General features: G+C 66.1%; 2 protein-coding genes across 4 annotated transcripts; both read left to right on the top strand.

The window, feature by feature from the left end:
• The first annotated feature begins 1,345 nt into the window (after positions 1 to 1,345).
• On the top strand, positions 1,346 to 20,472 carry CD81 (CD81 molecule). The gene is made up of 8 exons (XM_059932324.1): positions 1,346 to 1,615; positions 13,245 to 13,359; positions 17,103 to 17,200; positions 17,993 to 18,067; positions 18,368 to 18,472; positions 19,062 to 19,163; positions 19,710 to 19,796; positions 19,888 to 20,472. The coding sequence occupies exons 1-8, from the start codon at positions 1,550 to 1,552 to the stop codon at positions 19,948 to 19,950; spliced, it is 711 nt and encodes a 236-aa protein (XP_059788307.1). The 5' UTR covers positions 1,346 to 1,549; the 3' UTR covers positions 19,951 to 20,472.
• Positions 20,473 to 21,154: 682 nt separating this feature from the next.
• On the top strand, positions 21,155 to 25,176 carry TSSC4 (tumor suppressing subtransferable candidate 4). Of its 3 annotated transcripts, none has more exons than XM_059932320.1 (4): positions 21,155 to 22,224; positions 22,793 to 22,953; positions 23,657 to 23,771; positions 23,928 to 25,176. In XM_059932320.1, the coding sequence occupies exon 4, from the start codon at positions 23,950 to 23,952 to the stop codon at positions 24,925 to 24,927; it is 978 nt and encodes a 325-aa protein (XP_059788303.1). In that variant the 5' UTR covers positions 21,155 to 22,224; positions 22,793 to 22,953; positions 23,657 to 23,771; positions 23,928 to 23,949; the 3' UTR covers positions 24,928 to 25,176. The 3 variants fall into 3 exon arrangements, with proteins under 3 accessions (XP_059788303.1, XP_059788304.1, XP_059788306.1); XM_059932321.1 differs by having other exon boundaries at positions 22,687 to 22,953; XM_059932323.1 differs by lacking the exon at positions 22,793 to 22,953.
• The last annotated feature ends 408 nt before the right edge of the window (positions 25,177 to 25,584 follow it).

The following is a 25,584-nucleotide window of genomic DNA, read 5'->3' as shown; positions in this document are numbered from 1 at the left end:
ACAGAACAAGCTGGCCAGGCGCGACCCACTTTGGGGGATGGCGGGCCGAGGACGCAGGTGCGTGGTTTTGCTGCTCCCTGAGGGGGGGGGGGCTCTCTGCCCCTACCACCCCCTTCCCCAGAGGGCCCAGGGAAGGGACAGCCCACACCTTTGGCAGGAAATGTCCCTATCACTGTGGGCAGCAGGGAGCTGATGGCAGGGCAGGGTGCCCAGGGCACCTAGACAAGCGATTCTTCACACTGAAGACCTGTTCTACCTCCGCTTCAACAGAAAGAATCTGGGCAGACCTCCAAAGATGTTACTTCTGTCGTAACGTCCCTTCGACACCCACAAACCCCACACTTGTGCTTGTGGCTCTAACACAAGCATGAAGCCAAAACAAACTTTACAATAAGCCACCAAGAAAACTACAAAACTACCAGAGTCCCGATGAGTACGACGGCGCTGCTCTGGCCGCCCACGGCTATTGAAATTCAAACCACTGTACAATGAACAAAATGAAAACTTCAGCCCCCAGCGGTGGCACTGGCCACCTTGCAAGTGGTCAGTAGTCACTCGTGCCAGGGTTACTGCAGACGCAGAGCTCTCATCTTTCCAGCTGCATGTCACCTTGCTGTCACCTGGGGAGACAGCTTGATGAGTCACCTCTCTGCCTCCGTAGCCCTCGGGAGACAGCAGGAGTGTGGGGCCGGCCCCCTGCGGTACTGGCGCCACCAGGTTGTGCATGAAATACACAACACCTGGAGGTTCCAGAAGCGGCTTGGGCCTCTTGGACACAACACGGGCCTAGGGGACACCCTGTCCGTGACCTTTCCAGCACAGACTCTTCCAACAGCCCTCAGGGACTCCCCCTTCCATGGGACAAGGGCTTGGCGGCCGAGGCTCGCCTTCCGGGATATTCAGGCCAGGGCCTCGTCACCGCCAGCCGGGTTCCTATCCCGGGAACGCTGTGAACCAAGCGCGCTGCTATCTCGGCAGAGCTGGCGCCCGTGCATCACCTCCTCCGCGGGGCCTGCTACCAGAGTCCCAGGCGCCTGAGGGAGGAGGGGAAGCAGTTTTCCCCGCCTGCAGGCCTGTCCTCCGGCGCGGCCCCTTAGGGGAATCCGAGCGCGCCTGCAGCCCAGGGACGCGTGCCGCGCCTGGCACTCTGTGCCCAGGCCCCGGGGTCCTGACTGCACCAGGTCTGACACCCCGATGTGTGTGAGCGAGGGGGGAAGGGACGTGCGCTCCGCCCCCCCGGGGGCTGGGCTGGGGCCTGGGGCTGCTGCCTCTCCGCGCTCGGGCGGCAGGGTCGGGGGCGGGGCCTCGGGGGCGTGGCCTCGGCGCCCTATAAGTGACGGAGTGGGGCGCGCGCCCGGCCAGACAGCGAGCGCGCAACGGCGGCAAACACACAGGCGATTCTCGGCCCGGCCTCCAGCGCCCTTCGTGCCCCCCGTCCGCGCGTCCCAGCCGCCCGCCAGGCCACCGGCCGACCACCAGGCGCCCAGGCCCCGCGCTCGCCGCCCAGGACCGGCCCGCGCCCCGCAGGCCGCCCGCCGCCCGCGCCACCATGGGGGTGGAGGGCTGCACCAAGTGCATCAAGTACCTGCTCTTCGTCTTCAATTTCGTCTTCTGGGTGAGCCCGGAGCCGCGGGTGGGAGGGCGCTCCCCGAGCCTGGCAGGCCGCGCCCCGCTAGGCCCTGCCAAGGGGGCGCAACCGGGCCGCCAAGTTGCAGGGCCACCTGTGTGCGCCGAGCGCGTGGTGGGGGGTCCTAGGCCGGCGGGTCGCAGCGGTGGGGCTCGTCCGGGGCCGCCGTGCCCCTCGAGGGCGGGGCGGGGGGCTCCAAGACGGGTTTCGGGCCTCTGCGCGTCGGGACCCAGAGCCCCGCGGCCGGGCCGGGCCGTTTGGGGACCTGGGGTCTGTTCCCGGTTGGTGATGGTGGTGGTGCGGTGGGTGCGCGCTCCCAACCCAGTACCCGGCCACTGCTCAGCCCTCCTGGCCGCTGTTTCTGGGACCACCCTGCTTCGCGGGGACTGAGGGGCTCGAGGGCGGGGCTCCAGACGCCCCGCCCCCATGAGCTCATCGGGGCCACCGCCCCTAGATGGGCGGCCCAGTGCGGTGGCGGGCGACGCACACTCTGCCAGAGTCTTGGGGACCGTCCACCCCATCCTGGGCCCAGTCCAGTTCACCCTCCTGCCTGCTGTCGCCACCCTGAGGGTCGTATGGGGGTCCGGGCCGGGGCGAAGCGCAGAGAGGAAGTGCCCAGGGCCCCGGGTGGCCCGCGTGCTGGGGTGCCTCCCCCCCGGTGCCCCCAGCTTGTGGAGCCCCATCCTCCTCCCCCCCTCACCCAGCCTGACCTTCCAGCCCGTCCTCCCCCTGGGGCGCCGTGGAGGCTGTGAGGGGCAAGGGGCTGGGCGGGTGTTCTGAGTTGGCACAGGCAGGGAGCCTGGAGACCTGGGGTTTCCGAGCCCCAGGGGTGCCGGGGCTGGGTGGATGTCCAGGTCCGGGCTTGGGAGGCCGCTTTGGAAGGAGGAGCCCACGGGTTGGACGTCTCAGGGTGCGGGAGGGTCTCCTGGGGTCTGTGGGCTGCTGGCCTGAGTTGCGTTTCCTCATCAGTCTTCACTGCTGGCCTGTGACTGATGAAGCTTTGGCTTTTGTTTCCATTTCCTGTCAGTGTTGGAATTAGGGGGGTGGAGATCTCCTTCTGGCCCGGAGAGACCAGGAATGGTTGTCGGGAGCCCCTCTCACAGCTGTGTCCTGCGTCCCCTGCGGTCCCCTGGGCAGAGTGACCCGGGCCCCCTCCTGGCCCCTTCTTGCTTCTCTGCCACCCCAGGCTGCTCACCCCTTGTCACGGAGGACCAGGACAACGTCTGGTGGGTGCTTTCTTAAGTTGACACTGGGAGGGTAAACTTTTAAAATGGCTCCTGGAAAAGTGTGTGGGCCCGGGGACATCTGTTTGCCATCTGGACGGCCAAGGGTCCCAGGGTGGACCTCGGGGCACTGAGGCATTTGGGGTGGGGAGGGCAGGGACTGGACACGGAGTGGAGGTGTCACATCCTCCCTGCAGGGGCACCGGTGGGGGTCCTGTAGCCAGCAGCCTCTGCCCTGGGGGTGGGAGCGGTTAGGCTGTCAGGATGGGCCAGGGTGGGCCGCGCAGCCTTTGCTGAGGGGGTGGTCTTGGCAAGGGGTGTCACCGGGACACCCCTCTGCCAGCCCCTGAGCCTGTCCGTACCCGCAGAGCCGGGGAGGGGGGCGGAGGAAGGGGACTTAGCAGGAGTGGATTCTTGCCTTTGGACTGAGTGTAGGGGCGCGGTAAGTCCCTCCCACCCGCACAGCCTGGGAGGTCTCCAGGGCAGGCTCCCCCCGCCCCCTCCTAGCTCAGCCTGGGTACCTCTGGTAATTTCCCAGACAGCAGGGGTGGAGGCCTGACACGTCCCCACCCCCACCCTGGGCCACTTTGTATTCGGGCTTAAGGAATTGTTTCTGAGGCCTCTCCCCTTCCCTCCCTCCCTGGGCATGCCCAGCAAACCAGCGGAGCATTCGCTTCCAGTGGCAGCAAGGCCCCACCCACCCATGCTGGGCCGCCCCCTGTGGTGGGATGCCACGCTGAGCCAGGCGGGGTGGGGGGGGGGGTGGGGGGCGGGGCTCTCTGTGCAACCCCTCCCCCTGCATAGCTTGGCCAAGAGCATGGTGCCAGGGGTTTGGACCTCGGTGGAGTCCCCACCCTGCTGCTCTGGTCCTGGGCTTCCTCCCTGCTGAAGCGGGGGTCCTTCCCCTGGGGTAGTTGTCGGATTAGTTCAGGAAATGGGTGTTGGGCATGGTGGCTGGTAGGGATAGACCGCATTCCTTGGCCAGTGTAGGCAGTGTCTTGGGGAAGGGGCTTAGACGCTTGGGTGCCTGGGAGGCCCCCTCAGGGTCCAGTGGGTGAGGGAGGGCCCCTGGTGTCCAGCCCCACCCACTCACCGTGCACCCGGCCACAGTGCAGTAAGGGGGTGCTGGGGGTGGGAGCTGGGTCAAGAGGTTGAGGATGGGTGTCTGGACTTGGATCTGGGCTTTTTTTTTTTGGCTGTGTTGGGTCTTCATTGCTGCGAGCGGGCTTTCTCTGGTTGCGGCGAGCGGGGGCTACTCTTCGTTGCGGTGTGTGGGCTTCTCATTGCAGTGGCTTCTCTTGTTGTGGAGCACGGGCTCTAGGCGTGTGGGCTTCAGTAGTTGTGGCTCGCGGGCCCAGTAGTTGTGGCTCACGGGCCCTAGAGCGCAGGCTCAGTAGTCGTGGCGCACGGGCTTAGTTGCTCCGCAGCACGTGGGATCTTCCCGGGCCAGGGCTCGAACCCGTGTGGCCTGCATTGGCTGGCAGATTCTCAACCACTGCGCCACCAGGATCTGGGCAGGATCCAGTCCGTGGATCTGGGCACTTTTTAAAGTTTCATTTCGAGAGTAAAGCCTGCCCCCGTGGGCGGCAGCATCAGAGGCAGGCTGGCATGCTGTCTAAGAAGGAGCCGGTCACCATGCACGCCCACACACCGCAGCACACACTCCGCGCCAGACCCCGGGGCCCAGGCTGTGTGCACTCAGCACGCCTGACCCCGGCCTGCTTTGGGGCCCCCTGGCCAGGCGGGCCCGGAGGTGTGAGGTGGGGACACGGCAGGAGGAAGAGCAGCAGCCCGGCCCGAGCTGGGGAGACGGTGCAGGCGCTCCACCAAGGGCATGGAATTCCTGCCGGCGGGGTGGCCCGGGAGCTTCCTGGCGAGGTGACTGGGGCTCAAGGCCTGCTGCTGCTGCAGCTCAGGGTGAGCAGAGGCGCCTGCCGCTGCTTCCTTGCTCGCCCCACTCGAGTGGGCGACCTGGGGCGACCTGGGGCCGGCGAACGCCCTGTGCGAGCCCTGCTTGCCTCATCTGTGAAATGGGTGTGATCATAGCCTCTCCTGCCTGGGCCTGGCAGCTCCTCCAGCCGAATGCAGTCAGGGCTTCCTTCCAGAGGTAGCAGGGGCAGGGCGGCCAGACCTGGCTGGGAGTGGGGCTGACGAGCAGCCCTGCTAACTGGCTTTAAATTCTTGCTTCCGGACAGCAGCACATGGCTGTCTCTCACTTAGTGGTCTGTCTTCTTCCTTCTCGGAGAGGGGACGTGACCCCGGCAGGCTCTGGCTGGGGGCAGGGATTTCCTGTTCCTGGTTTCAGTGGGAGGGCAAGTGGGCTCCCCTGGTGCCCCCGGGCGTCTGGCTGCCACGCTTTGGGGAAACGGCTGTTGGGCCAGGCCTTGCTGAGAAGAGGAAATCTGTGGTCTGTGCCCAGGACAGGCTGGCCCCAGGGAGAGTGTCTGGGCATTACGGGGTGCAGAGCTGGAGCCAGAAGCGGGGAGCCTGGGACCCTGGCCGGCTCTGCTCCAGTGCCGATGCGGTGCCCACCCTGTGGGGTTCCCACCCCCACCCCCACCCCCAGCTCAGTGTGCCTCCAGGAATTGAGTTCACCCTCAATCCCTAACTCATACTGCTTCCAAGTCCAGACAGGGAGATGGGCCCCCCAAAGCACCCCCGTCCCATATAATCTACCCCCCCCCCCGCCCCCCGCCTTCATTTCAGCGCCTGAAATCCCACGACAGGGAAGAGCCATGAAAATCAATAAGGTGTAGAGTCCGGGCACCCGTGGGAGGGGCGGACGTCACCTTTGCACTTGTGCAGCGTTTTGGAGAGGGCCCCAGGTAGGGGTGGGGGAGAAATGCGGGGACCCTGGCTCTGCCCACCCGCCGAGACGCAGCCCGGGCTGGGGGTTTCCGCCTTGGATGCAGCACGCCCCCGTGGCCGGGACTCCTCATGCTGCGCGGAGCACCAAGCTCACTTCGAATCGGCCCTTTCCAGGTGTCCTGCAGGTGTGGTGTGACCCAGCACACCTCCTTCCAGAGCCTCTGGGCTTCAGTGCCCCTCCCCCGCCCCCATACTTTGTACTGTGGGGCCTGGCCTAAGCCCCTCCTTCCAATGGCAGAGCAGGTGCTGCTTCACGCAAGACCACCTGGGGCTCCAGGTGGGCCCCCAGGTGCTGGGGGAATCCCACAGGCAGGCAGGGGTCCTGGCCCCAGGGGCGGCCGATCAGCTGGCAGTAGGTCTCCCTTCGCTGGCCGGCCACCAGCGCGTGGTCGCAGGGGTGCCTGTGGGCGCGTAGCCGCCTTCCCTGGGCTCGAGGGCTGCGGGGCTCGGCGGGCAGGGAGGCACCTTAGAGCTGGGGCTCGGTGCGTGGTGGGGGAGGGTGCTGCGGGCAGGGTGGTCGAGAGCCCAGCCGTGGGGGGCCGAACGCCACAGAGGCCTGGGGAGCAGGCAGCCGCCTTGCCCTCTTTGAAGCCATGCCCCTTCTAACTTTGGAAACTTAGTGCTTCCCCTGCCCCCAGTTACTGGGGTAACGGGATGATTGTGGAGAAGGTGAAGGACAGGAAACTGGGACCATGCGGGGAGGGTGGGTGGGCGGCCCCCTGGCATCCCGAGCCGTCACACGGGAATCTTCTGTACCAACTCCCACACGCAGGCCGGCCTGGGTCATAACTCTCCCTCGGGGAACGTCTAACCGTGCCCTGTAACCCGCCTTACCTGTCACATCACCTGCAGCTGGGCGTTGAGTTTGGTAGCCAGCAGCCAGCTCCTGGCGGGGATGTGGAGGTCAGGCCGTGACCCCGGGGCTGCAGGGGAACAGAAGGAAGGACCCCGGGCCGCCCGCCTTCCTGGTCTCCAGTCCCGGGTGCTGGGAGGCCTGAGCCCCAGAGCTTGACGGCCTTGGTCTCGGGGGTGCCCGGCGGGCTTGGAGAGCACCCTCTGCAGTCCTGCCCGCCCCCGGAGCTCACGGGGAGGCTCCCTCTCACACGGCCCAGGCCCTCTCTGCTCCACATCCCAGGGGCTCGGCCGCCCGCCTGCTGGACGAACAGTCTTCCCCTCTGTCCGACAGCTCGGGCGCACACGAAGCTCCACTCCCCTGTGCCAGGCGGGCACTGGGCTGGAGCCATGCCCTTTGCCTCCAGCTGGCCCACTGGAGCGATAAGGAGACCGAGGTCCCAAGTGCCCACACGAGGAAGTGGTGGAGGCAGACTGGAAACCAGGGCCGGTCCTTCAACCACTGTGGTTCGCGGCCGGCACGGCTCCAGGCAGGGGCCGGGGCATCCCCAAGGGCGAGTGGCTGTGCCTGGGTTTGCGCGGGGAGCACGCGGCAGCCAGAGAACCCCACCTGCCCCGGGGCCCCTCCACTCACCTCTGGCCCCTGCCTGGGCCCACCCACCTCCTGTCTTCCTCCCAGCGTTTGCCCAGCCTACCCAGATCCTCCTTGTCGGATGTGCGCGCCCCGCTGCAGCCCCTCGAGTGCCCTTTGCTGGCAGGTGGCTGGGACGTCTGTGTCCACACGCCCCTCGCTGCAGGGGCTGAGGGGACAGAGGGACATCCCACAGGAGGGGCCCTTTCAGCCAGTGGGGTGGGTGTGGGGCCGGGGAGCAGGCCGCTTCCCGGCCTCCCCGCCTGCAGTGGGTGGTAGGTAGGCTTGGGGACGGGCCCAGGAAGCAGCCGGGCCCTGCGGGTTCCCCAGGCCCACTCTGCTGTGCCCGGAGAGGTGGCAGGGTGTCCTCGGGGGCCTGCACTCCCCTCCCGGTGACAAGGGGCTCCGGCATCCCGCAGCTGGTGGGGCCCAGGAGGGCCAGTGTCCTCTTCCGCCCCCGCAGCTATTCTTAGAGGCCAGTCCAGGCGGCTTCCTGACGTCGAGGGGCCTGGAGAGTGGTTTCCGCTTCCTGGCTGAGGCGAGGGTCCCTGCTCCTCTCTCTGTACTTCCTTCCCGCCTTGAGCTGGGTGGCCGTGTTCCCGGAGGGCGCGACAGGGCCATAGGGTCGCTGCCCACCCCCCGGGAAGGCTGAGTCGGGCCCCGCGTCACCCCGTTCTCATGGTGGGTGGAGATGGAGGGTCCGCCTTCAGGGACCCAGGTCCCCGCCCAGCCCAAGGGTGGTGGCTTCTGCCCCCACTGACCCTCCACGTCCCATCCTCAAAGGGTCTTTGCTGCACCTCTCTCCTCTGACTTATCCCGGTGTCTGCAAGGGCGTTTCCTGCCTGTGGCCTTCACTGCCCTCCTGGGGAGGGTCTCCAGGCCCCCAGGACCTCCTGGTTGCCGAACTGCATGGGCACTTCGTGGCACATTTTCCCAGCAAGAGTGTGCACCCCTTGCGGTGGTGGGTTAGGGAGCAGAGCGGCTCAGAGCCAAGGCCCTTCCCGGGTCACGACGGAGCTGCCCCCTCTATCATCTGTCTCTGAGAGCGTCAGCGCTGCTAATTAAGGGAGCACGTTGATGCGTGGGTGTCCCTGTCACTCCTGGAACGCGTGGGCAGGACTTGGGGTGACCACTGGGCCAGCACGTGTGGGTGGGGAGGGATGGAAGACAGATCCCAGCTCAGCTCCCACTCGGGGCCTGGCAGGAGCCAGGGGTGGAGGGGGGAAGGTTGCCCCAGGCCTGCCCGGGCAGCACCCACTCCTACGCCCTTCCAGCTGCTTCTTGGAAACGCAGACAGGCCGGGCAGGAACCCAGTGTACTTGGCAGCGCCCCGCCCCCCCTTTTTAGTTGACGCTATTATTTATTAATTCTCGGAAAGGAGGAAGAAAGAAACAGAAACTGCATCTTTCATAGGATTACAAACAGTCCGTGCCGTCCCCTGGTGTGGAGCCCTTCAGTAATCCCAACAGCTTAGGGGCTCCTTCCTGAGCTGCTCGCCAGCCCCACCCGAGCCGGAGCATCTCAGGATGCAGGAGCAGGTGGCAGTGGCACTTCTGCCAGGCCAGCTAGCAGGAGAGAGGGAGGGGGTGAGTGACGATGTGTCAGACTCTGCCACTGATCAGCCTGCCCGGAAACTCCTGCGGGTGGCCACAGTAACCTCCAGCGCCGTCGAACGCTCTCTCTATACAGTGGCATCATCTGAGCGCTCTGCGTATGTCAGCTTGTGTACTTTTATTTTATTTTTTGAATTTTATTTTGTTTATTTTTTATACAGCAGGTTCTTATGAGTTATCTATTTTATACACATCAGTGTCTACATGTCAATCCCGATCTCCCAATTCATCCCACCACCACCCCACCCCCGCTTCCACTTTCCCCCCTTGGTGTCCATACGTTTGTTCTCTACGTCTGTGTCTCTATTTCTGCCCTGCAAACCGGTTCATCTGTACCATTTTTCTAGGTTCCACATATATGCGTTAATATGCGATATTTGTTTTTTTCTTTCTGACTTAACTTCACTCTGTATGACAGTCTCTAGATCCATCCACGTCTCTGCAAATGACCCAACTCCGTTCCTTTTTATGGCTGAGTAATATTCCGTTGTACATATGTACCACATCTTTTCAGCTTGTGTACTTTTAGTTCCTCATTATACACACAAGGATATTGGAGGCACAAAGGTGCCGAGATGACCCAGCAGCCAGAGGCTCTGGGGGCCCTTGGCTGCCACACTCTTGATTCCCACCCAATGCGAGGACTGAGTGCTTTCCGTTAAGTCTGGACTCTGTTTTATAGCGGGCATAAGTGTTCCTTAGTTTATCCAGTCCCTTCTTTGACCCTAAAACCTCAGTTCTGTGGACAGGACTTCAGCGTTTCCAGATGCTTGCTGTTGGCCGCTAGAAGCCTGGGGGTCCTCGCCTTGGTGGACGGTTGGCATGAAGACAGCAGGCTGGATCCTTTGGGACCAGAAGAAACATTTACCCCTAAAGCCTTTGCTGCTTAGAAGTTCAGTGGACGGGGATTTGGGTGTGTGGGGTTTTTTAAACAGCTTTGTTTGACATAGCGTCAACTGCACGTTTAAAACGTACAACTTGGTAGGTTTTGACGTAAGGAGGCACCTGTGAGACCTAGAGAGTGGTCCACCAGGAGAGTGAATGTATCCATCACCCCCAGAGGTGTCCCCGGGGCCTTGGGATCCCTCCTCCCCGTCCCAGGCCACCCGCTGGCCTGTCATCTGTGCCTGTGATCGGCATTTCCTGTACTTTTTATATGAACGGAATCGGAAGGTGGTGGTTTTTCCTCTTGGTCTGTTTCTGATGATCCGCGGGATTATCTGGAGATTCACTCTGGTGGTTGTGTCAGTAGTTCCAGTAGTTTCTTCCTTTCCCCTGCTGGTGGGTATCCACCCACTGACCGCTTGAAGGACATCGGCTTGTCCCCGGTTTGGGGGTGTTACCAGGAAAGCTGCTGGCACGTTTGTGTGGGCACGAGCTTCCACCCCACCTGGGGCAGTACTGGGGGTGCAGGGGCTGGGCACATGGCGGGTGGAGGGGTGGAGAACGTCCCGAGGACCCGAGCTCTGTCTCCTGTGTCCCCGCTGCTCCCCACCCTCGCCTGGGGGTCTTCTCACTTCAGCCCATCCCATAGGAGCTTGGGGGTGTCTCACTGTGGTTTGATTTGCATCTCCCTGTGACCAATGACTCTGCGTGTCTTTCCATGCGTTTATTTGCTGTGCACATTTCTTCTTTGGTGACGTGTCCAATTTTTTTTTTTTTTTTGCCCGTTTTTAAAAAATCGGTTGTTTTGTTTTCTTGTCGTTAGAGTTTTGCAAGTTCTTTATAAATTTTGGATACGGGGCCTTTGTTAGCCATTTGCAAGCCCCGGTCTGTGGGTTATCTTTTGAAGAGCAGGCTTCTTTCAGACCTCTGCTGCTTCTGGGACCCCTGCCCTGCCCTGGGCACCCCCTCCCTGCAGAGGCATGGGTCCACCCCACCCTCTGCCCTTTCTCACGGCCTGGGTGGGGGGATTGGGGGGGGATTCGCAGTGCTACTTTTGCCCTTCCTCTGTAGGTGACCTTAGGTGAATGCCCATCCCACCCCCCGAAACTGGGGGTGGTCACTGCCACCATTGCCTTCAGCCAGGCCCACCCCAGCGGGTCTGTGCGGGGCCTGGAATGACTGAGGACCGGCTGAGGAGGGTGAACTTAAGCACCAGGCTCTCCCCTGCCTGGAGGCAGGACTGCCTTCCCTGTTCACCCTTCAGGAGGGGGGCTGGAGCCACAGGGGAGCCTGGAGGCTGCTGTCCCCCCTCCGCCCCTGCCCCCCGCACATCCTGGGGCCTGCAGTGGAAAGCCCTTCCCGAGACAGGAGAGCTGGGGACTTTGCCTGCCACCCCACGGTTAGCATCTGGGTGCTGGGATAAGCATCACCCTCACAGCACTTCTGTCAGGACCAAGTGCCCTAGATGGGCTTGTCCCCTTGGCTTCTGGGGTGAGGGGCTGCATGGGGAAGATGGGGGTGGTCCCAGCCCAGCCAGGGGGGCGGGAGGCGCCACTCCACGCTCAGCTCTCCTTACCGGGGATACTGAGGCGGAGTCAGGGCTTGGGGCCAGGCCTCTCTGACTGCAAGGGAGGCCCAGGACAGGGCTCCCCCGCCCCACCCCCTCCGTCCTGGAACGTCTCACAAAGCGGTCTCTGGGCCACAGTTTCAAAACAGAGTAAGTGGCGGTTTCTAGCCAGAGTTACCACGGCAACCCGCAGCCTCACCACTGCCTCCCCTGGAGCTGCAGATGGCAGCCAGCTCGGGGAGAGCCGGAGGGGCAGGACTCCCTCCGGAGCCTACCTGCCCCGTCCCCGCCCTCCCCCTGCCCCTGCCCACGTCCCGGGCCCTCCCCCCCCGCTTGTGGGTGTGACAGGCACCCGGAGCAGCCGCGGGACGCCGGGAGTTCGGGAGTTCGGCATTGCCCTCCCAGGGGTGCGCAGGGCCCGGGTGCCCCGGAGGGACCCTGCCGGTCCCGCCGCATGTGCTCCGGGAAGGGGGAGAGCAAGCGTGCTGCCCTGGGTGTGGGGAGTGGAGTCCCTACTTGAAAGTTTGGAAGAGGGGGGCAGAGAGGGTGCCATCCCGCCCCGGGGGGCGGTGTCGACAGCACCACCTTCAGGGGCAGCCCAGCTGCTGCCTGGCGCCGACGGTCCCAGCAGTACCCACCAGCCTTATCGTCCCCGGAGCCCAGCGTAGGAGGGCCTGGGCCGCGGCCGCGGGGCTCCTGGCCTCCCCGCCCCCCATCAGCGCCCTAGCGTCATCTGCCTGGAGATCCCTGGAGATGCTTGGGGCTTTCCTTGGGGCAGCCCCTGGTGCTGGGGCTTCGAGTCTCACACGCTCTACTGAGCCTGTCTCGGGGCCGTGCTCCCTGGCCAGGGCCTTGGGGGCAGGCACTGGGCCGGCCAGGTGGTCTTCTTGGGGTCCGCTTTTTGGTTTCTCTTCCTCATTGGACACGTAGCTGACGGTCTGTGTAGGAGCTGGTGCTCGTAGCTCCGGGGACAGTTGCTGCCTCGGGGAGGAGGCCGGGGTGCGGGGGGCAGCCCGGGCGCGTGCCTGGGTGGGTCAGATGCTCAGGCGTGGGCCTGCTGGGCCTGGTCTGGGCTCACCCTCAAGGACAGACCCCACCTAGCACTGAGCCACTGTGCTCGCAGGGGCATGAGTCAGCCGGAAGCCCGCGCCCCCCCATGCCAGGCTCTGAGCAGAGCCCCCTTTCCTGCCCGCCGCTCGGCGCAGCCTCCGCCTCGCGGTCTCTCTGGCGAGCACAGCGAGCTCCCTTGCTCCCCCGGCTGTTTCCCCGTCTCCGCGACGGCAGGGGGTTACCCCACAAAGCCCCGGCCCTGTGGCTTCCCGGCTGCCACCGGCCCCAGCAGCCTCTGCCAACCACACCAGGGCCCCAGTGGTATCAAGTGCCCACCCCCTCCTTGTCCTGGCAGCAAAGATGGGGCTCCCAGACGAGCTCGGGACTCTTGGGGCAGTGCCACGCCCTGGAGGAGGGCCCAGCGTTCCCTGGGGTGCTCGGGGTCTGGCCAGATTTAGCAGAGAAAGTACAGGTCATCAGTTCAACTTCCGCTTCAGATAAACAGTGAGTACTTTTTTGGTTATAAGTATGTTCCATGCAGTGTTTGGGACACACTTACACTAAAGAAGTGTTTGTTGTCTGTCTGAATGCAGATTAACCAGGTGTCCTGCATCTTATCTGGCAACCTGTCTGGGAGTCTCACTCCAGTGGTGCTGGCCGGAGGGTCGGGGACCAGCCACATGGTCCCCCATGCCCAGGCCCCCCGGGGCATCTTGACAACCAAGGCAGCAAATCAGACATTTGGAGCCAGCGGCGGCCCAGACCCCAGGGGCTAGTGAGTCCTGCCTGGAGGGAAGCCCTTCACACAGACCCAGCAGGCAGGAGGGTTCGGCACCCTCCTCTCTGTGTGTGTGTAGTGTGGTGGATTCTCGCTCACCACTGCTGGGCTCTGGGCCACGAGTGACACCATGCCCTGCTCTTTCCCCAGCTGGCTGGAGGTGTGATCCTAGGCGTGGCCCTGTGGCTTCGCCATGACCCTCAGACCACCAACCTCCTCTACCTGGAGCTCGGAGACAGGCCCGCACCCAACACCTTCTACGTAGGTAAGTGGCAGAGGACGGGCTGAGGGACCCCGGCCAGCTCTGGGCTGGGGGCCGGCACGAACGGGCCACTGGAGTGTGTGATCATAAGCTCAGTAAGGCCTCAGACAGGCTGTCAGGGAGGGCTTCCAGGAGGAAGCAGGGGCTGAGCCAGCTCAGCGGGGCGGGCTTCTTGCTGGGGCAGGGAGGAGGCCAGCCAGGAAGGGCTCTTGGGGCCAGAGGGTGAGACGGAGCCAGAGAGCAGGTGGGGTTATGTCAGCCTGGGGGCCTTGAGGGTCCCCTCCGGAGTTGGTGCAGTGCCTGCCTGGGCCGGGGGTGCTCCCAGGGAGAGCTGGAACTGGGGGCGGGGGGTGTGTGGCTTTTTGGGACCCCACCAGATCACCTCTGGGGTGGGGGCAGGAGCAGGAGAGCGGCAGCTGGGTGGGGCGGGGGCAGAGGGACATTCGGGAGGCCCGACACGGGCGTTGCTGGGCAGCACAGAGGTCCCTTCCAGTGGGGGGGACCAGGAATGTCTAGTGGCGCTGAGACTGGGCCGCGCCTGCCCCTTTCCCCTGCGCTCCCGTGTCATATGGTGGGTGTTTCAGGGGAGGCTTCCTGGGAGGGTGGGGCTGGAGCCCGGAGCCCCCCGGGATGGAGACTCGGGGCCTGCGTGACTCAGCCCTGCAGCCACACCTATAGCCGCCGTGTGAGGCTGCGAGTCTGCCTCCTGGGCGCCCGTGGCGGCCCCTTGGGGGCGTCCGTCAGGCTGGGGGGCGGGGGGCTTGGGCCAGCGGCCCCTGGGGTGGGGGTGGGAGTGCCGGAGGAGCGACAGAGGGGCGGGAGGGGAGAAGGGGTGCCCCCTGCCTCCTGCTGGGGCCCCGCCCCCCCATCAGGGAAGGTGGGGCCTGGCCCTTGTGGAGCTCTGGGAGTGTTTGTTGAGATGCTTCTGTCCTTTAAAGGACTGGCTCCTGGGCCGGCCCTCTCGCTCCCACAGGCCGAGCAGCAGGGCAGGGGGCCTTCGGGGCTCAGGGCGCCCTGAGGGGCCAGCAGCCACCCCGCGGCCTGACGCGCGCCCTCCGTCCTGTGTGGACCCCGCACGCGGGACACACGCTCCGCTGCTGAAGCGGGAGTGGCCCACACGCTCACCGTCGCGCCCGGGGCCGTGGGGCTGCCTGCCGCCTCCCCGCCCGTGGCCGTCTGGGGCTGTGGCTCCCAGGGCCAGCCGTCCCGGGGAGGGTCCCGAGCCCTCTTCCGCAGGTTCCTGGGCTCCCCCCGCGCTGTGGGGCCCCTCACAGGTCTGAGTCTCAGGAGGAGAGGGTGAGGCCGCCCCCCGAGAGGGCACGAGGGGTGCGTGACCCGGGGCCCCCGCACACGTGCCGGGCCCCCTCAGAAGCAAGGCAGTCAGCTGGGCCCACACGTCTGAGGGCGCAGGAGTGTCCTCTGGGCCCTCGAGGGGGGTTTCTCTCCCGCGGGGCTCCTCCCAGGCCTTTCCTTTCCCTCTCAGAGCCCCCCCGGGGGTCTGAGCCAGCACGTGCCCGGGCCTTCTGTCCCAGTGTGGGAAGGGCTGCTGCCACCTCTGCGTCCCCATCTCTGGGACCTTGGGTGCAGTGGGTGTGGGCTCTGCCGGTGGCAGAGTTGAACCGGCCCCAGGGCGAGCGGTCTGGGAAGGGGTCCCTCCCAAACTGCTGGGGACGGGGCCGCCAGCCTCGTGGCTGGGGCGGCTCCTGCTCTCAGCCCAGCGTCTGGCCCAGCAGGCGGGAGAGGAGCTGAAAGCTCCCCTGCTTCAGGCCAGGATGGGGCAGGAGCGGCAACGGGCTGCAGACTTGGGTTAGGGACACAGTCCGGGCCAGGCGCGCAGACGTCTGGGGGGACCTTGGCGGGAGAATGGAGGCGGCGGGGCTGTGCTCAGGCTCTGGCGGGGAAGTGGTCCCACGGGAGGGGCTCGTCGGGGGGGCAAGGCTGGCGTTGGAGCAGGTGTCCCCCCGGTCCACTCACTGGGGGCCGCACGTCACCTGGGGCCTGACCCTGGCTTCTCCTGGCTCTGGAGAGTCCTGCCCTTGGGGAAGCAGTGCCGGCTGCTGGACCACCCGTCAGGCTGGGTGCCAGCCCCGGGCCTTCTGCTGTGTCCCCGTGGGCGGGGGCCTCTCAGAGCCCCTCTGGCCACAGAGTTCCTGCCCACCCAGGGCCGGCCTTCTGGAGCCTCTGCTGGTTCCGGTGCAGACTGGGCCTGCCGGGGAGGCGGGGGAGCAGACGTGGGCCCGGACAGGAGCTCTTTGTCCAGTGCCAGGCAGCGGGGGCGGGTGAGCTGGGCTCGCTCAGCACCCCGGGCAATGCTGCAGGGCCCAGGAGGGTCCCGGACCTCACTGGCCAGAACCAGGCCGTGGGCTCTAGGTGGAAGCCCGGCACCGTGGGGGGCTTGGGGCTGGGCCTGGGGGGGTGGGGTGGGTCGGGTGCCGCCTCTGGGTCTCCCAGCCTCTCGCAGGACCCTCCAGAGCCCCGAACGCCAAGGTGCCCCACCGTGGGGGGCTTGGGGCTGGGCCTGGGGGGGTGGGGTGGGTCGGGTACCGCCTCTGGGTCTCCCAGCCTCTCGCAGGACCCTCCAGAGCCCCGAACGCCAAGGTGCCCCTCCCTGGCCCCCTGTGCCATCTCGCTGAACCTCAGGTAGTGATGTGGGGATGGGGGTCTCAGGACCTGAGCAGAGGACGCCTGGCTCAAGGGTGCTGTGCCCGAGTGAGGCGCTCCCGAGGGCAGGCCTGGCGGGAGGCTCCGTCTGGCCAGAGGGGAGGCCCCGTGTGCTTTCTGAGCCCAGCAGTGGGTCCTGGCCCCCAGGCTCCTTCTCCAAAGCCTGGCCAGGCAGGGGCGACGGGCCCTTGGCACCGGAGCCCTGGGACCCATTGTCCTAGCACTGTGGAGGGGGCTCGGGCTGCCTGCCCGCCGCGTAACCACGGCGACTGGGGGGTGGGCCCAGGTCTGCTGGTAGGACTAGGGTTGTGGGAGGTCCTTGGAGAGACGTGGTCCGCGTTTCAAGGGGCGCGGGCCCCGCCTGGGTGAGCTGTGGACGCGGAGAAGGACCGCATGACCAGCAGTGGGTGCTGGGCAGGCCAGGGGGGCAGACTGACCCCGTGGGCCATCCTTGAGCTGTCCCAGCCGCCAGGCCTCTGCGTCCAGCAGGCTCCAGCCCCCAGGGTCAGGGCCTCAGAAGCCGGGTAGAGCCCCCTCCTCTGAGCAGAGCAGCCGGACTCGAGCCCCCGCCTGAGAGGGCACAAGTGAAGTGGGGTCGCCAGACCCCTGGGCTCACCTCCACCCCACCCCACGGGCCAGCAGCTGGGTCCCCTGTGCCAAGACGGGGGCGATCCTCCACGGCGCCCCCAAGTCCCGGAGACTGCGGGAACCAGAGTGGGTCCGGGTTGTGGCGTCGCACTGAGTTCTCCGAACACTCACCACGGGCCGTTCGGTCCTGGCCTCGGCAACGCCGGTCTCCATCCACGTCACAGAGGAGGAAACTGAGGCCTGGAGAGGGGCCCACACGGCCCCGCCGGGCTGCCAAGCCCTTGCAGCTCCTCGCCAAGCCACCGGGCATCTGGCGTCTCCCCAGCAGGGCGGGCGTCAGCGCCTGGTGGCCCCTCCAGGGTCCTGGGCAGTGGGCTGTATGTACGCAGACGGGGGGGAGGGCTTCCGGGGGCGCTGGGACGTCGGGGCATCGGGGTGTCCGTCTGTCCTGCCTCCTGGGGCGCCGGGGCGCTGAGGGCGGCCGCCTCTCCCCGCAGGCATCTACATCCTCATTGCCGTGGGTGCCGTGATGATGTTTGTCGGGTTCCTGGGCTGCTACGGAGCCATCCAGGAGTCCCAGTGCTTGCTGGGGACGGTAAGGCCCTGGGCCGGGGCTGGGCTGAGGGTGAGGGCTGCGGGGCCGGCCGGGGGCAGAACCGGGAGCTCCGGTGGAGACAGAACGCCTTCAGTCCCCGACGTGGAGCTTGGTGCCCCCCCTTGCCAGTCTGGCCCTGCGGACCTCCCCCAGAATGCCAGCTCTCTGGTTTCCCCGATCGGGTCTCAGATTCCTCCGAGGTGGACTGCCGTTACGTCTAGTTCTTTGTCTAGTTCCTACTGAGTTCCAAAGTTGCTTTTTCTCTTTCTTCCTTCTTAAAAAAAGCCACAGATATAATAGGGACTGAGTCCCGGTCCCAGTGCCAGAGCCAGCCTCAGGTGGCCCTGGGCATGTCACCCACCGACGGACGGGAAGTGGAGGCCTGGCTGTGCTGCCCAGGGCCTGGCGTCTGGGAGACGCGGGCTGCAGGAGGCTGTGCCTGTGTCTCCGGTGGGCGAGCCCAGGCGCACCACGGCGACCCCCTTCCCATGGGCTTTGCCTCCGTGCCCTTTCCAACCCGCCCAGAACCAACCGTGTCCTCCCCTCCCACACCCACCCCATCCTGTGGAGCCCGGTGTCTCGGCGATGATGAGAACATTGGCATCTCGCTGCCGGGCCGAGTCCTAGATTCTGCTTCTCGGCTCCACACCTCTCATCCGCTGTCGGGTCTTGGGTGGGTGGATACCAGCGGCCACCCCACACACGCTGGTCGGTCACTGGGGCCTCAGGAAGCCCCGGGCCCTCTCTGGCCGGCTCTGACCTCCTCTCTCTGCCCTCCTCTCCCCTTTTCAGTTCTTCACCTGCCTGGTGATCCTCTTTGCCTGTGAAGTGGCCGCCGGCATCTGGGGTTTTGTCAACAAGGACCAGGTGAGCCAGTGTCCGTGGGGAGGGGCAGGGGGGCTGCTGGTGGGGAGGGAGGAGGGGCTCAGGCTGCGGGGGGGGGCGGGGGTCGGATTGCAGGGTGCTTTGGGAGGGCTCTTCCCGGTAGGAAGCCCACAGAGGGCTTTCTGGAAGAGGCAGCATGGCGACCGAGTGGAAGGCAGGGTCACCTCTAGGGCTCGGTGGCGGGCAGGTCTGTCCTGGGAGTGATACCTTCCGGGAGAGCCAGGCGAGGGCACGTCTCGGGGGGGGACAGTCCCGCTGTGCTGTGACCGCCTCCCTCCCCAGATCGCCAAGGACGTGAAGCAGTTCTACGACCAGGCCTTGCAGCAGGCCATCATGGACGATGACGCCAACAATGCCAAGGCCGTGGTGAAGACCTTCCACGAGACGGTGCGGGGGGGCCGGGGGAGGCGGGGAGGGCGTCCGGGGGGCCGGGGACCAGGGGAGAGGCGGGGGCCAGGGAGGGCGTCCAGGGGGACTGGGGGACCAGGGGAGAGGCGGGGGCCGGGGAGGGCGTCCAGGAGGACTGGGGGACCAGGGGAGAGGCGGGGGTCGGGGAGGGCGTCCAGGGGGGCTGGGGGACCAGGGGAGAGGCGGGGGTCGGGGAGGGCGTCCAGGGGGACTGGGGGACCAGGGGAGAGGCGGGGGTCGGGGAGGGCGTCCGGGGGGCCGGGGGTTTTGTCCTCTCAGTGAGACCTCAGCCAGGAGCGGGAGGGGCATTGGGACCTGGGGAGATTCTGAGGGACCTGGGGGTCCCCGGTGGGAACTAGATGAGCCAAGGCAGCTGGGGTGCAGGGGTCTCTGCGCAGCACAGCTGAGTGCGAGGAGGGGGCGGAGTGGGCCGCTGGGCTCCGTTCTCCCCCTGGAGGGGACCCGCCCAGCCCCCCGCCCCCACGCCTGGCCGGCGCAGCTCCTGGGGCCTCTGTAGCCTGCGGACCGCGTGTCCAGGGCTGACGGCGGGCGCCCTCCATCTCTGCAGCTTAACTGCTGTGGCTCCAACGCGCTGACCACAGTGACCACCTCCGTGTTCAAGAACAGCCTGTGTCCCTCGGGCGGCAACGTCGTCAGCAACTTGCTAAAGGTGTGTGCTGATGGGTGGGGCCTCCCAGGGTGGGCCGGGGCCTGCTGCCTCCCCCATTTGGCTGCCACCCCTGGTGGGTCCTGGGCGGTGGCTGGCCCTCTCGGGGCTCCCGCTGGCAAGGGCAAGGACACGGCCATACTGGGCAGTCCTGTGGCTGGAGTTGGGGCTGCTCTGCCTGGGGGCTGAGGCCAGATTTTTGCTGCCGGCCGGCCTATGGGGAGGCGAGTCTCTGGCCCAGGTTCCCGATGGGGGAGCCCTCCGAACCTGGCATGGAGGCGCCCTGACCTCCCGGGTCAGTCCCGTCGTGGGTGCTTCCCAATCTCTGAGTGCAAGAGGGCGCACACGGCACACTCGCCATTTCCGTGTTTGTTTAAAACGGATGTGAGTTAAAACCTGGCAGAGACCAGGCCCTGTTCACACCTCCGCTGAGGGGTCCTGGGGGGCAGGGCTGTGCCCCTCTGTGCTCCTTCCGCAATGCCCCTGGGCTGCGGCCTCGCCGGGGGCAGAGGACGGGCACCTCTGACTGCTCTCTGGCCGCCCCCGCAGGAGGACTGCCACGGGAAGATCGACGAGCTCTTCTCGGGGAAGCTGTACCTCATCGGCATCGCCGCCATCGTGGTGGCTGTGATCATGGTGAGTGGGGCGGGCCGGGCGTCTGCTCGGGGCCCCCCCACGGGTCTCCGGGTGCTGACCCACCTGCCCACCCGCACCCCCTCCTCCGCAGATCTTCGAGATGATCCTGAGCATGGTGCTCTGCTGTGGCATCCGGAACAGCTCGGTGTACTGAGGCTGAGGCCGCAGGGAGGGCCGCTGGGACCCCTGCAGTGCGCCCAGAGTGACCCGGACACTTCTGAGAAGGGGCCGTCACCACCTGTGTATATAACCTCCTGGTATCACTGCTACACTTACCAGCCTTTTTACTTTTGAGGTTTTGTTCTTGTCCTGAAGTTCCCTGTTGCTTTCGGGGCTGATGTCACCTGTAGGTGGCACGTGAGTGGCCCTGGGGACTGCAGGGCAGGGGCCCCCTCTGCTTTTGGGGCTGCTCGGGGGCGCTGCTTGCTCAGCCGGGCTTCTCCTCGGGGCCACGAAGGGCCGTCCGGCTGAGCTGCGCCCTCCTACCCACCCGTCCCCACGGGTGGCACACGCTCAGCCTTTTTTAATCCTTGTTCCTTTCCGGCCACCTGTCTCTAGAGCCGGGTCCACGAGCAGCCTTATGCCTTCAACGCACCTCTCCTTTCTAACGCGTCACCTTCGATTGTAATTACATCTTGAAAGTCATTCAATAAAGAAGGAAAAATCAGGCATGCTACCACAATGTCCGGCCCCTTCCTGTGCCCGTGGTGTCTGAGACCCAGGGGCAGCCCGAGGGGCCGAGGAGCCTGGCGCAGGCGGTGCTCAGCTCTTTGGACCTCGCTGGGCCCAGGCTGTGCCGCCGACCCTCTTGGTGGGTGTCTGTGGGGCGCCCAGAAGGACTCCGCGGAGGGCACGCCCCTTTGTTGGGCCTTGTGCCACCTGGAGCAGCCCCCACCCGGCCCTCCCTCCCACCCCCATTCCTTGTGCACCACTGCCCAGCGGGCTCTGTGCGGGGCAGGCAGGCGGCCCAAGAATGTGGTACAGGATGTGGGGACCCTGCAAGACTCGCCGCCCTCCTGAGGGCCAGCTCAGGAGGATGGACACACTGCTCCCTCCCAAGGGTCTGAGGGGCTCTTCTCTGACCTTCTAGTTTGCTTGCAGACGTCCCATCAAGGGGCTGGGTGGCCACATCTTGCAGGGGCTGGAGGGCAAGGCCTCAGCCACTACCTGGGGGAGCCTACCTGGCCCACCACCGTGGACTGAGGCCCAGCCACCTCTTGGGTAGGCTGCTGCCCCCAGCGGGAATGCTGGGTGATGTCACCGTGAGCTGCATGCAGGTACCCCCCTGCATGTACATTAACTTGACCTCTTGAGACAACAAGTCCCTGGCTGGGATTCATACGTCAAGGGCTCCCTGGGACCTCCTTGGGGGTGCTGATTTTGGAAACTAACCCCAGCCCTGCATTGGGGGTCACAGGGCCTCGGCGGGCCTGCCCTTCCACAGTCCAGGGGGGTGCTGGTGGGTTGGGAAAACTGGATGGCCCAAGGAACCCGCTCCTTTTTACTTCTCCCTGTGCTGCGAAGCCCTGGGAACGTCCTGGCCGAGGCCTGGGTGTCACCCTTGCTAGCTGCGGTGTGAACTAGCTGCCTGCGGTGGCCTGGATTCTGCGTTCCTGGTGAGGCCCTGCATGGGGGCGGCCTTAGGGATGATCAGAACGGGTCCTGTTTCCCCTCTGGGTCCCTGGGCTAGGCTGCAGCATGGCCTGAACGCTGGATTCTCGGGGTGCAGCCCTGGGCGAGGGAGAGCGCTCTGGCCGTCCAGCAGGCGAGGCGCCAGCAGGGAAAGGGCGCCGGCCGCCTGGGCCCCGGGCCGAGGTACGTGCGGCCCGTCCAGGGGAGACCGGGATCTGCCCTGCGCTTCGGGGCAGAAATAACCAGCCAGGCCATCGGCCATCGGCAGGAATAGGTAAGGGCGCCTCTCCCAGGAGGGCTGCCGCACGGCGGGCCCGGGCAGTCGGGAGGTTGGGACGAGCGGGCAACGTGGGACACGCCCAGCTGCCCGGCTCCCGGAACCCACGAGGGCGTGGCCGGCCGCTCCAGGCCAGGACCGGAAGTGCCCGGGAACGACGCCGCACGCGTCGATGCACTTCCGGTCCTCGCGGCTTCCGGCAAGTGGCGCTGCGGCCCCGGGAACGCGGCGCTGACCGTTAGCTCTCGAGCATTTTGGGAGTCGTAGTTCGGCTTCCCAGCCTCCCTCCTGGCCTTAGTCAATTCCGGTCTCTTCGCGAGAGAGCGCCGTTTCCGGGAGCGAAGACAGCGAATGCGCAGAGACCACACTCCCGATAGGCCTCGGGAGTAGCGGCCCAGTGACTTGTGGGAGGTGTAGTTCTTCAGGCGCTGAAGCCGCGGCCGTTGGCCGGCAGAGGACTCAGTTTCCCAGAGGGCCGAGCGCGGCGCAAGATGGAGGCAGCCAGGCCGCGGTGAGCCGGTAGGTTTGTGGTGGGGAGGACGATGCTGCTGGGCGGTCGGGCTTCGGGAGGCCGCCGTCCGCAGTCCGCTGCGCCGAGCAGGGAGACCTCGTGAGGCCCGGACCCTTGGCCCATCCACGCGAGTTGGCCCCAGAACTTAAGCCCCCGACACGGAGAGCCTGCTGGGCACGGGCCGAGGCCCTGGGCGCGTGGAGTGGAGAAAGTCAAGGGTCCGCCTCCCAGGGGAGCGAGACAACCGGCAAAGAAGCCAGTGTTCCCTGGGACCTGGCCTGCCCGGACCCCGACCCTGAGAAAACCCCGAGCCCCCCAGGCCCTCAGCCTGTACTCAGTCCTGCCCTGCGCTGAGCTCGGGACGTTCTCAGAGAACTCGGAGACGCAGACCTCGCATTCCCTATCTTGGGGCGCGATCCCCGTCTCTCCGCGGCGTGTCCCACTCACCACGGGCGTTCCCGCGATTTCAGGGGACGGTGTTGCAAATTTAGGAAGCCGGAGTCAGGTTGGAACTCCAGCTTTGCCTGCAACATACTGTATGACGGGCAAATTCTCTCCCCGCTCCGGTCCTGCCAGCTCTAAAACAGACACCATTGGCGTTTACTTCGTGTCCCTTTCCTGGAGTTGTGCCTTCAATTTGGGAGTCACGCGAGGCCCAGAGGAATGGAGATCTTGCCTGTGTTTGATCTGGTGCCGGGCACTCAGAGCCACTCCTGGTCTGCCTGGCCTGGTCCTCGGTGGGTGCACGAGCAACGGGTCACCGTGGGCGAGGGAGGCTTGGTGGGAGGAGGGAGTTGGTGGACGGAGGGCTGTGCGGAGGGTGAGACTGGGCTGTCCTCTGAGCCTGCAAACAAGCTTCAGGGTGCCTGGTGACACTGGAACACTAACCAGGTGTTGGCAGCACTTCTCTGCTCAGCTGGGAGAGTGAGGGGTGTGCGGAGGAGCACAGGACAAATGCCCCAGGAGCTGTGGGGCTGGCCTCTGCGGAGCAGGGCCGCTCCGGCTTCCTGAGCGCTTGGCCCGCAGATGCCAAGGATGTGTCCGCAGACTCCTGGAGCTCCAGGGCGTCTCACAGCGGCCAGGAGCACACCTCCTCCCCACGGAGCAGGCAGGCGCCCGGCCTTTGTGGAGTACTCGCTGTCTGCCACGCACCACGCACCGTGCTTGGCCGAGAGAGGGAGTGCGGAGCAGAGGTCGCTCTTGGCCCCGGGTTCAAGCCCTGGCTGGCTACTTAGACCCCCCCCCTGCAGCAGGCCTCCTAGTAGCTTTAGACTGGCTGGAGAGGATTGAATGAGGTGACACGTCAGAAGGACCGGCTCCTGGGCCTGGCTGTGTCAGGGGCTCCGTAAACCCAGGCCCCAGGCCCACTCCCGGGGTGGTGGCTCCACTCCAGCATGTCTGCCGTCTGGTCTGAGGCTGCCTCTCCCTCCCTGCCCTCAGCCAGCCACTGAGCCGCTGAGCAGAGCCGTGCCTGGGGGGGGGCCTTTGCGACCAAGAACCTTCTCCAGCGCTCGGCCCACCAGCCGTCCAGCACAGGCGCCCAGCAGCCAGGGAGGTAAGAGGAGGGCTTTCGGGGTGGGGGGCCTGGCCGTTCCTCCTTGGACGCAGCTCTTCCTGCTCATCCTTCCCCGGGGTGGTGGGTCTGCAGGAGGGACTTGTTCTGAGCTGGTGGTGTCCCCAGTGACCGACTCCCTGGGCTGCTTTGGTGCAGGTGTGGCGTGGCTGGGGGACACATGGCTGAGGCGGGGGACGGCCAGCACTTCCTTGGCTCCGGGGGCGACGCTCTGCCTCCCGACCCCGTCTGCCTCAGCGACTCGGACTCCGACCTCAGCCTACCCGATGATGCTGAGGTGGAAGCTCTGTCTCCAGGGGCGCCGCCCGGGGAGGCCCTGGGGGATTCGGGCCCCGATGAGCCCCCCTCGCCCCCCAGGCGCTTCCCCACAGCGGCGGTGCAGCCCTTCCACCTGAGAGGCACGAGCCCCACCTTCTCCCAGCGCAGCCACGACATCTTCGACGGCCTGGAGCGGGCAGCCAGGCGGGCTCCGCCCTCCGCGGCCCCAGCCGGCCCTGGCGACAGTGGGGGCTTCCGGCAGCCGCCGACACTCTCCAGCCAGCCTCCAGCGGGGGGCCCGAGCAGGGCCACTCGGAATCCCGCTCCCCTGAGGGTGCCCCCCGTCCCTGACTACGTGGCCCACCCCGAGCGCTGGACCAAGTACAGCCTGGAGGACGTGGCTGAGGTCAGCAAACAGAGCAACCGGGCCGCCGCCCTGGCCTTCCTGGGCCCCCAGAGCCTGGCCGCCCCCAGCGACTACGTGCCCTCCTTCAACCAGGACCCCTCCAGCTGTGGGGAGGGCCGGCTCATCTTCACCAAACCGGTCCGAACCGGCGAGGCCCGGCTTGAGAAGAGGAGGGTCCCGAGGAAGGCAGGGGAGCCGGGTGGGGGCACCCGTGGGATCCCGGGAGCGGCGGGGGGCGAGGGCCCCGTGGAGCTGGCCCACCTGGCCAGGCCCGGGAGCCCGGAGGCCGAGGAGTGGAGCAGACCCCGGGGGGGCCTGCAGGAGGTGGGTGCACCCGAGGGGGAGGCCCATGCGGGGTCTGGGGCCAGCGCCCTGCCGGTGGAGACGGTGGGCTTCCACAGCAGCAAGAAGCGGAGCAGGGGCCAATTCCGGAGCAAGGGCAGCAGCCCCGAGGCCCCAGGCGCGGAGGTCTGAGTGGGGAGACCGCCTGGCCGCCTGCCTGCCTGCCCTGGCTGAGCTGGAGGGACGGCCACCACTGTCCCCCCGGGGTGGCTTCGGGGTGGCGCAGGCTCGGGGCCCCACCCCCAGGGAAGGGAGCCAGCGGGCTGCCTGTCGGTGGCACCAGCGGCCAGAGCAGAGACCTTGCTGAGGGTGTGGGCCAGGGGATGGCGGAAGCCCTGACCCACCTCGTGCCCAGGGGGACAGTAAAAGCTCTGGGTGTTCCTCAGGCTCCGTGTCTCTTTGTCACCCCCCCTCCGCCCAGGACTGTGGCCAGGGCCCTCTCTTCTCTCCAGACACCCCATCACCCTGTTCCCACATTGGAGCCTCCCAGCTTAGCGTCAGGGGGTTCTGAAGGTTTTTAAATCAAGCCTGTGTTCCTCAGTGGCACGTCTTCCCAGCCTAGCTGAGGTGACCCCCTCCTCAGTCCAGAGCAAGAGGTGGAGACCCCAGACCCATCCAGGGGCGGGCTCACAGCCGCTGGTGTGCAGCCCCTGCCTCCAGCATATGCCTGTAGACCCCAGGGCCGGGAGCGGGGAAGCGGCCAGCTGAGCGGGCGCCCTCTCCAGCCCAGGCCAAGCTCGCCCTTGACCCTGTCCTACTCAGGCTGTGTGAAGATGACCGGTGTCCTGG

Source organism: Balaenoptera ricei, chromosome 8 (assembly GCF_028023285.1).
Source record: "Balaenoptera ricei isolate mBalRic1 chromosome 8, mBalRic1.hap2, whole genome shotgun sequence".
Lineage (NCBI taxonomy): Eukaryota > Metazoa > Chordata > Mammalia > Artiodactyla > Balaenopteridae > Balaenoptera > Balaenoptera ricei.
Note: the sequence above shows the minus strand (reverse complement) of the source record. Positions and strands in the feature narration are given on the sequence as shown.

Excerpts from the sequence above, each read along its gene's own strand:
- CD81 (XM_059932324.1), top strand. The coding sequence starts at position 1,550 with ATGGGGGTGGAGGGCTGCACCAAGTGCATCAAGTACCTGCTCTTCGTC. Across the intron at positions 1,616-13,244 it reads TCTTCAATTTCGTCTTCTGG|CTGGCTGGAGGTGTGATCCT; the intron begins GTGAGCCCGGAG and ends CTCTTTCCCCAG. Across the intron at positions 19,797-19,887 it reads TCGTGGTGGCTGTGATCATG|ATCTTCGAGATGATCCTGAG; the intron begins GTGAGTGGGGCG and ends CCTCCTCCGCAG.
- TSSC4 (XM_059932323.1), top strand. The coding sequence starts at position 23,950 with ATGGCTGAGGCGGGGGACGGCCAGCACTTCCTTGGCTCCGGGGGCGAC.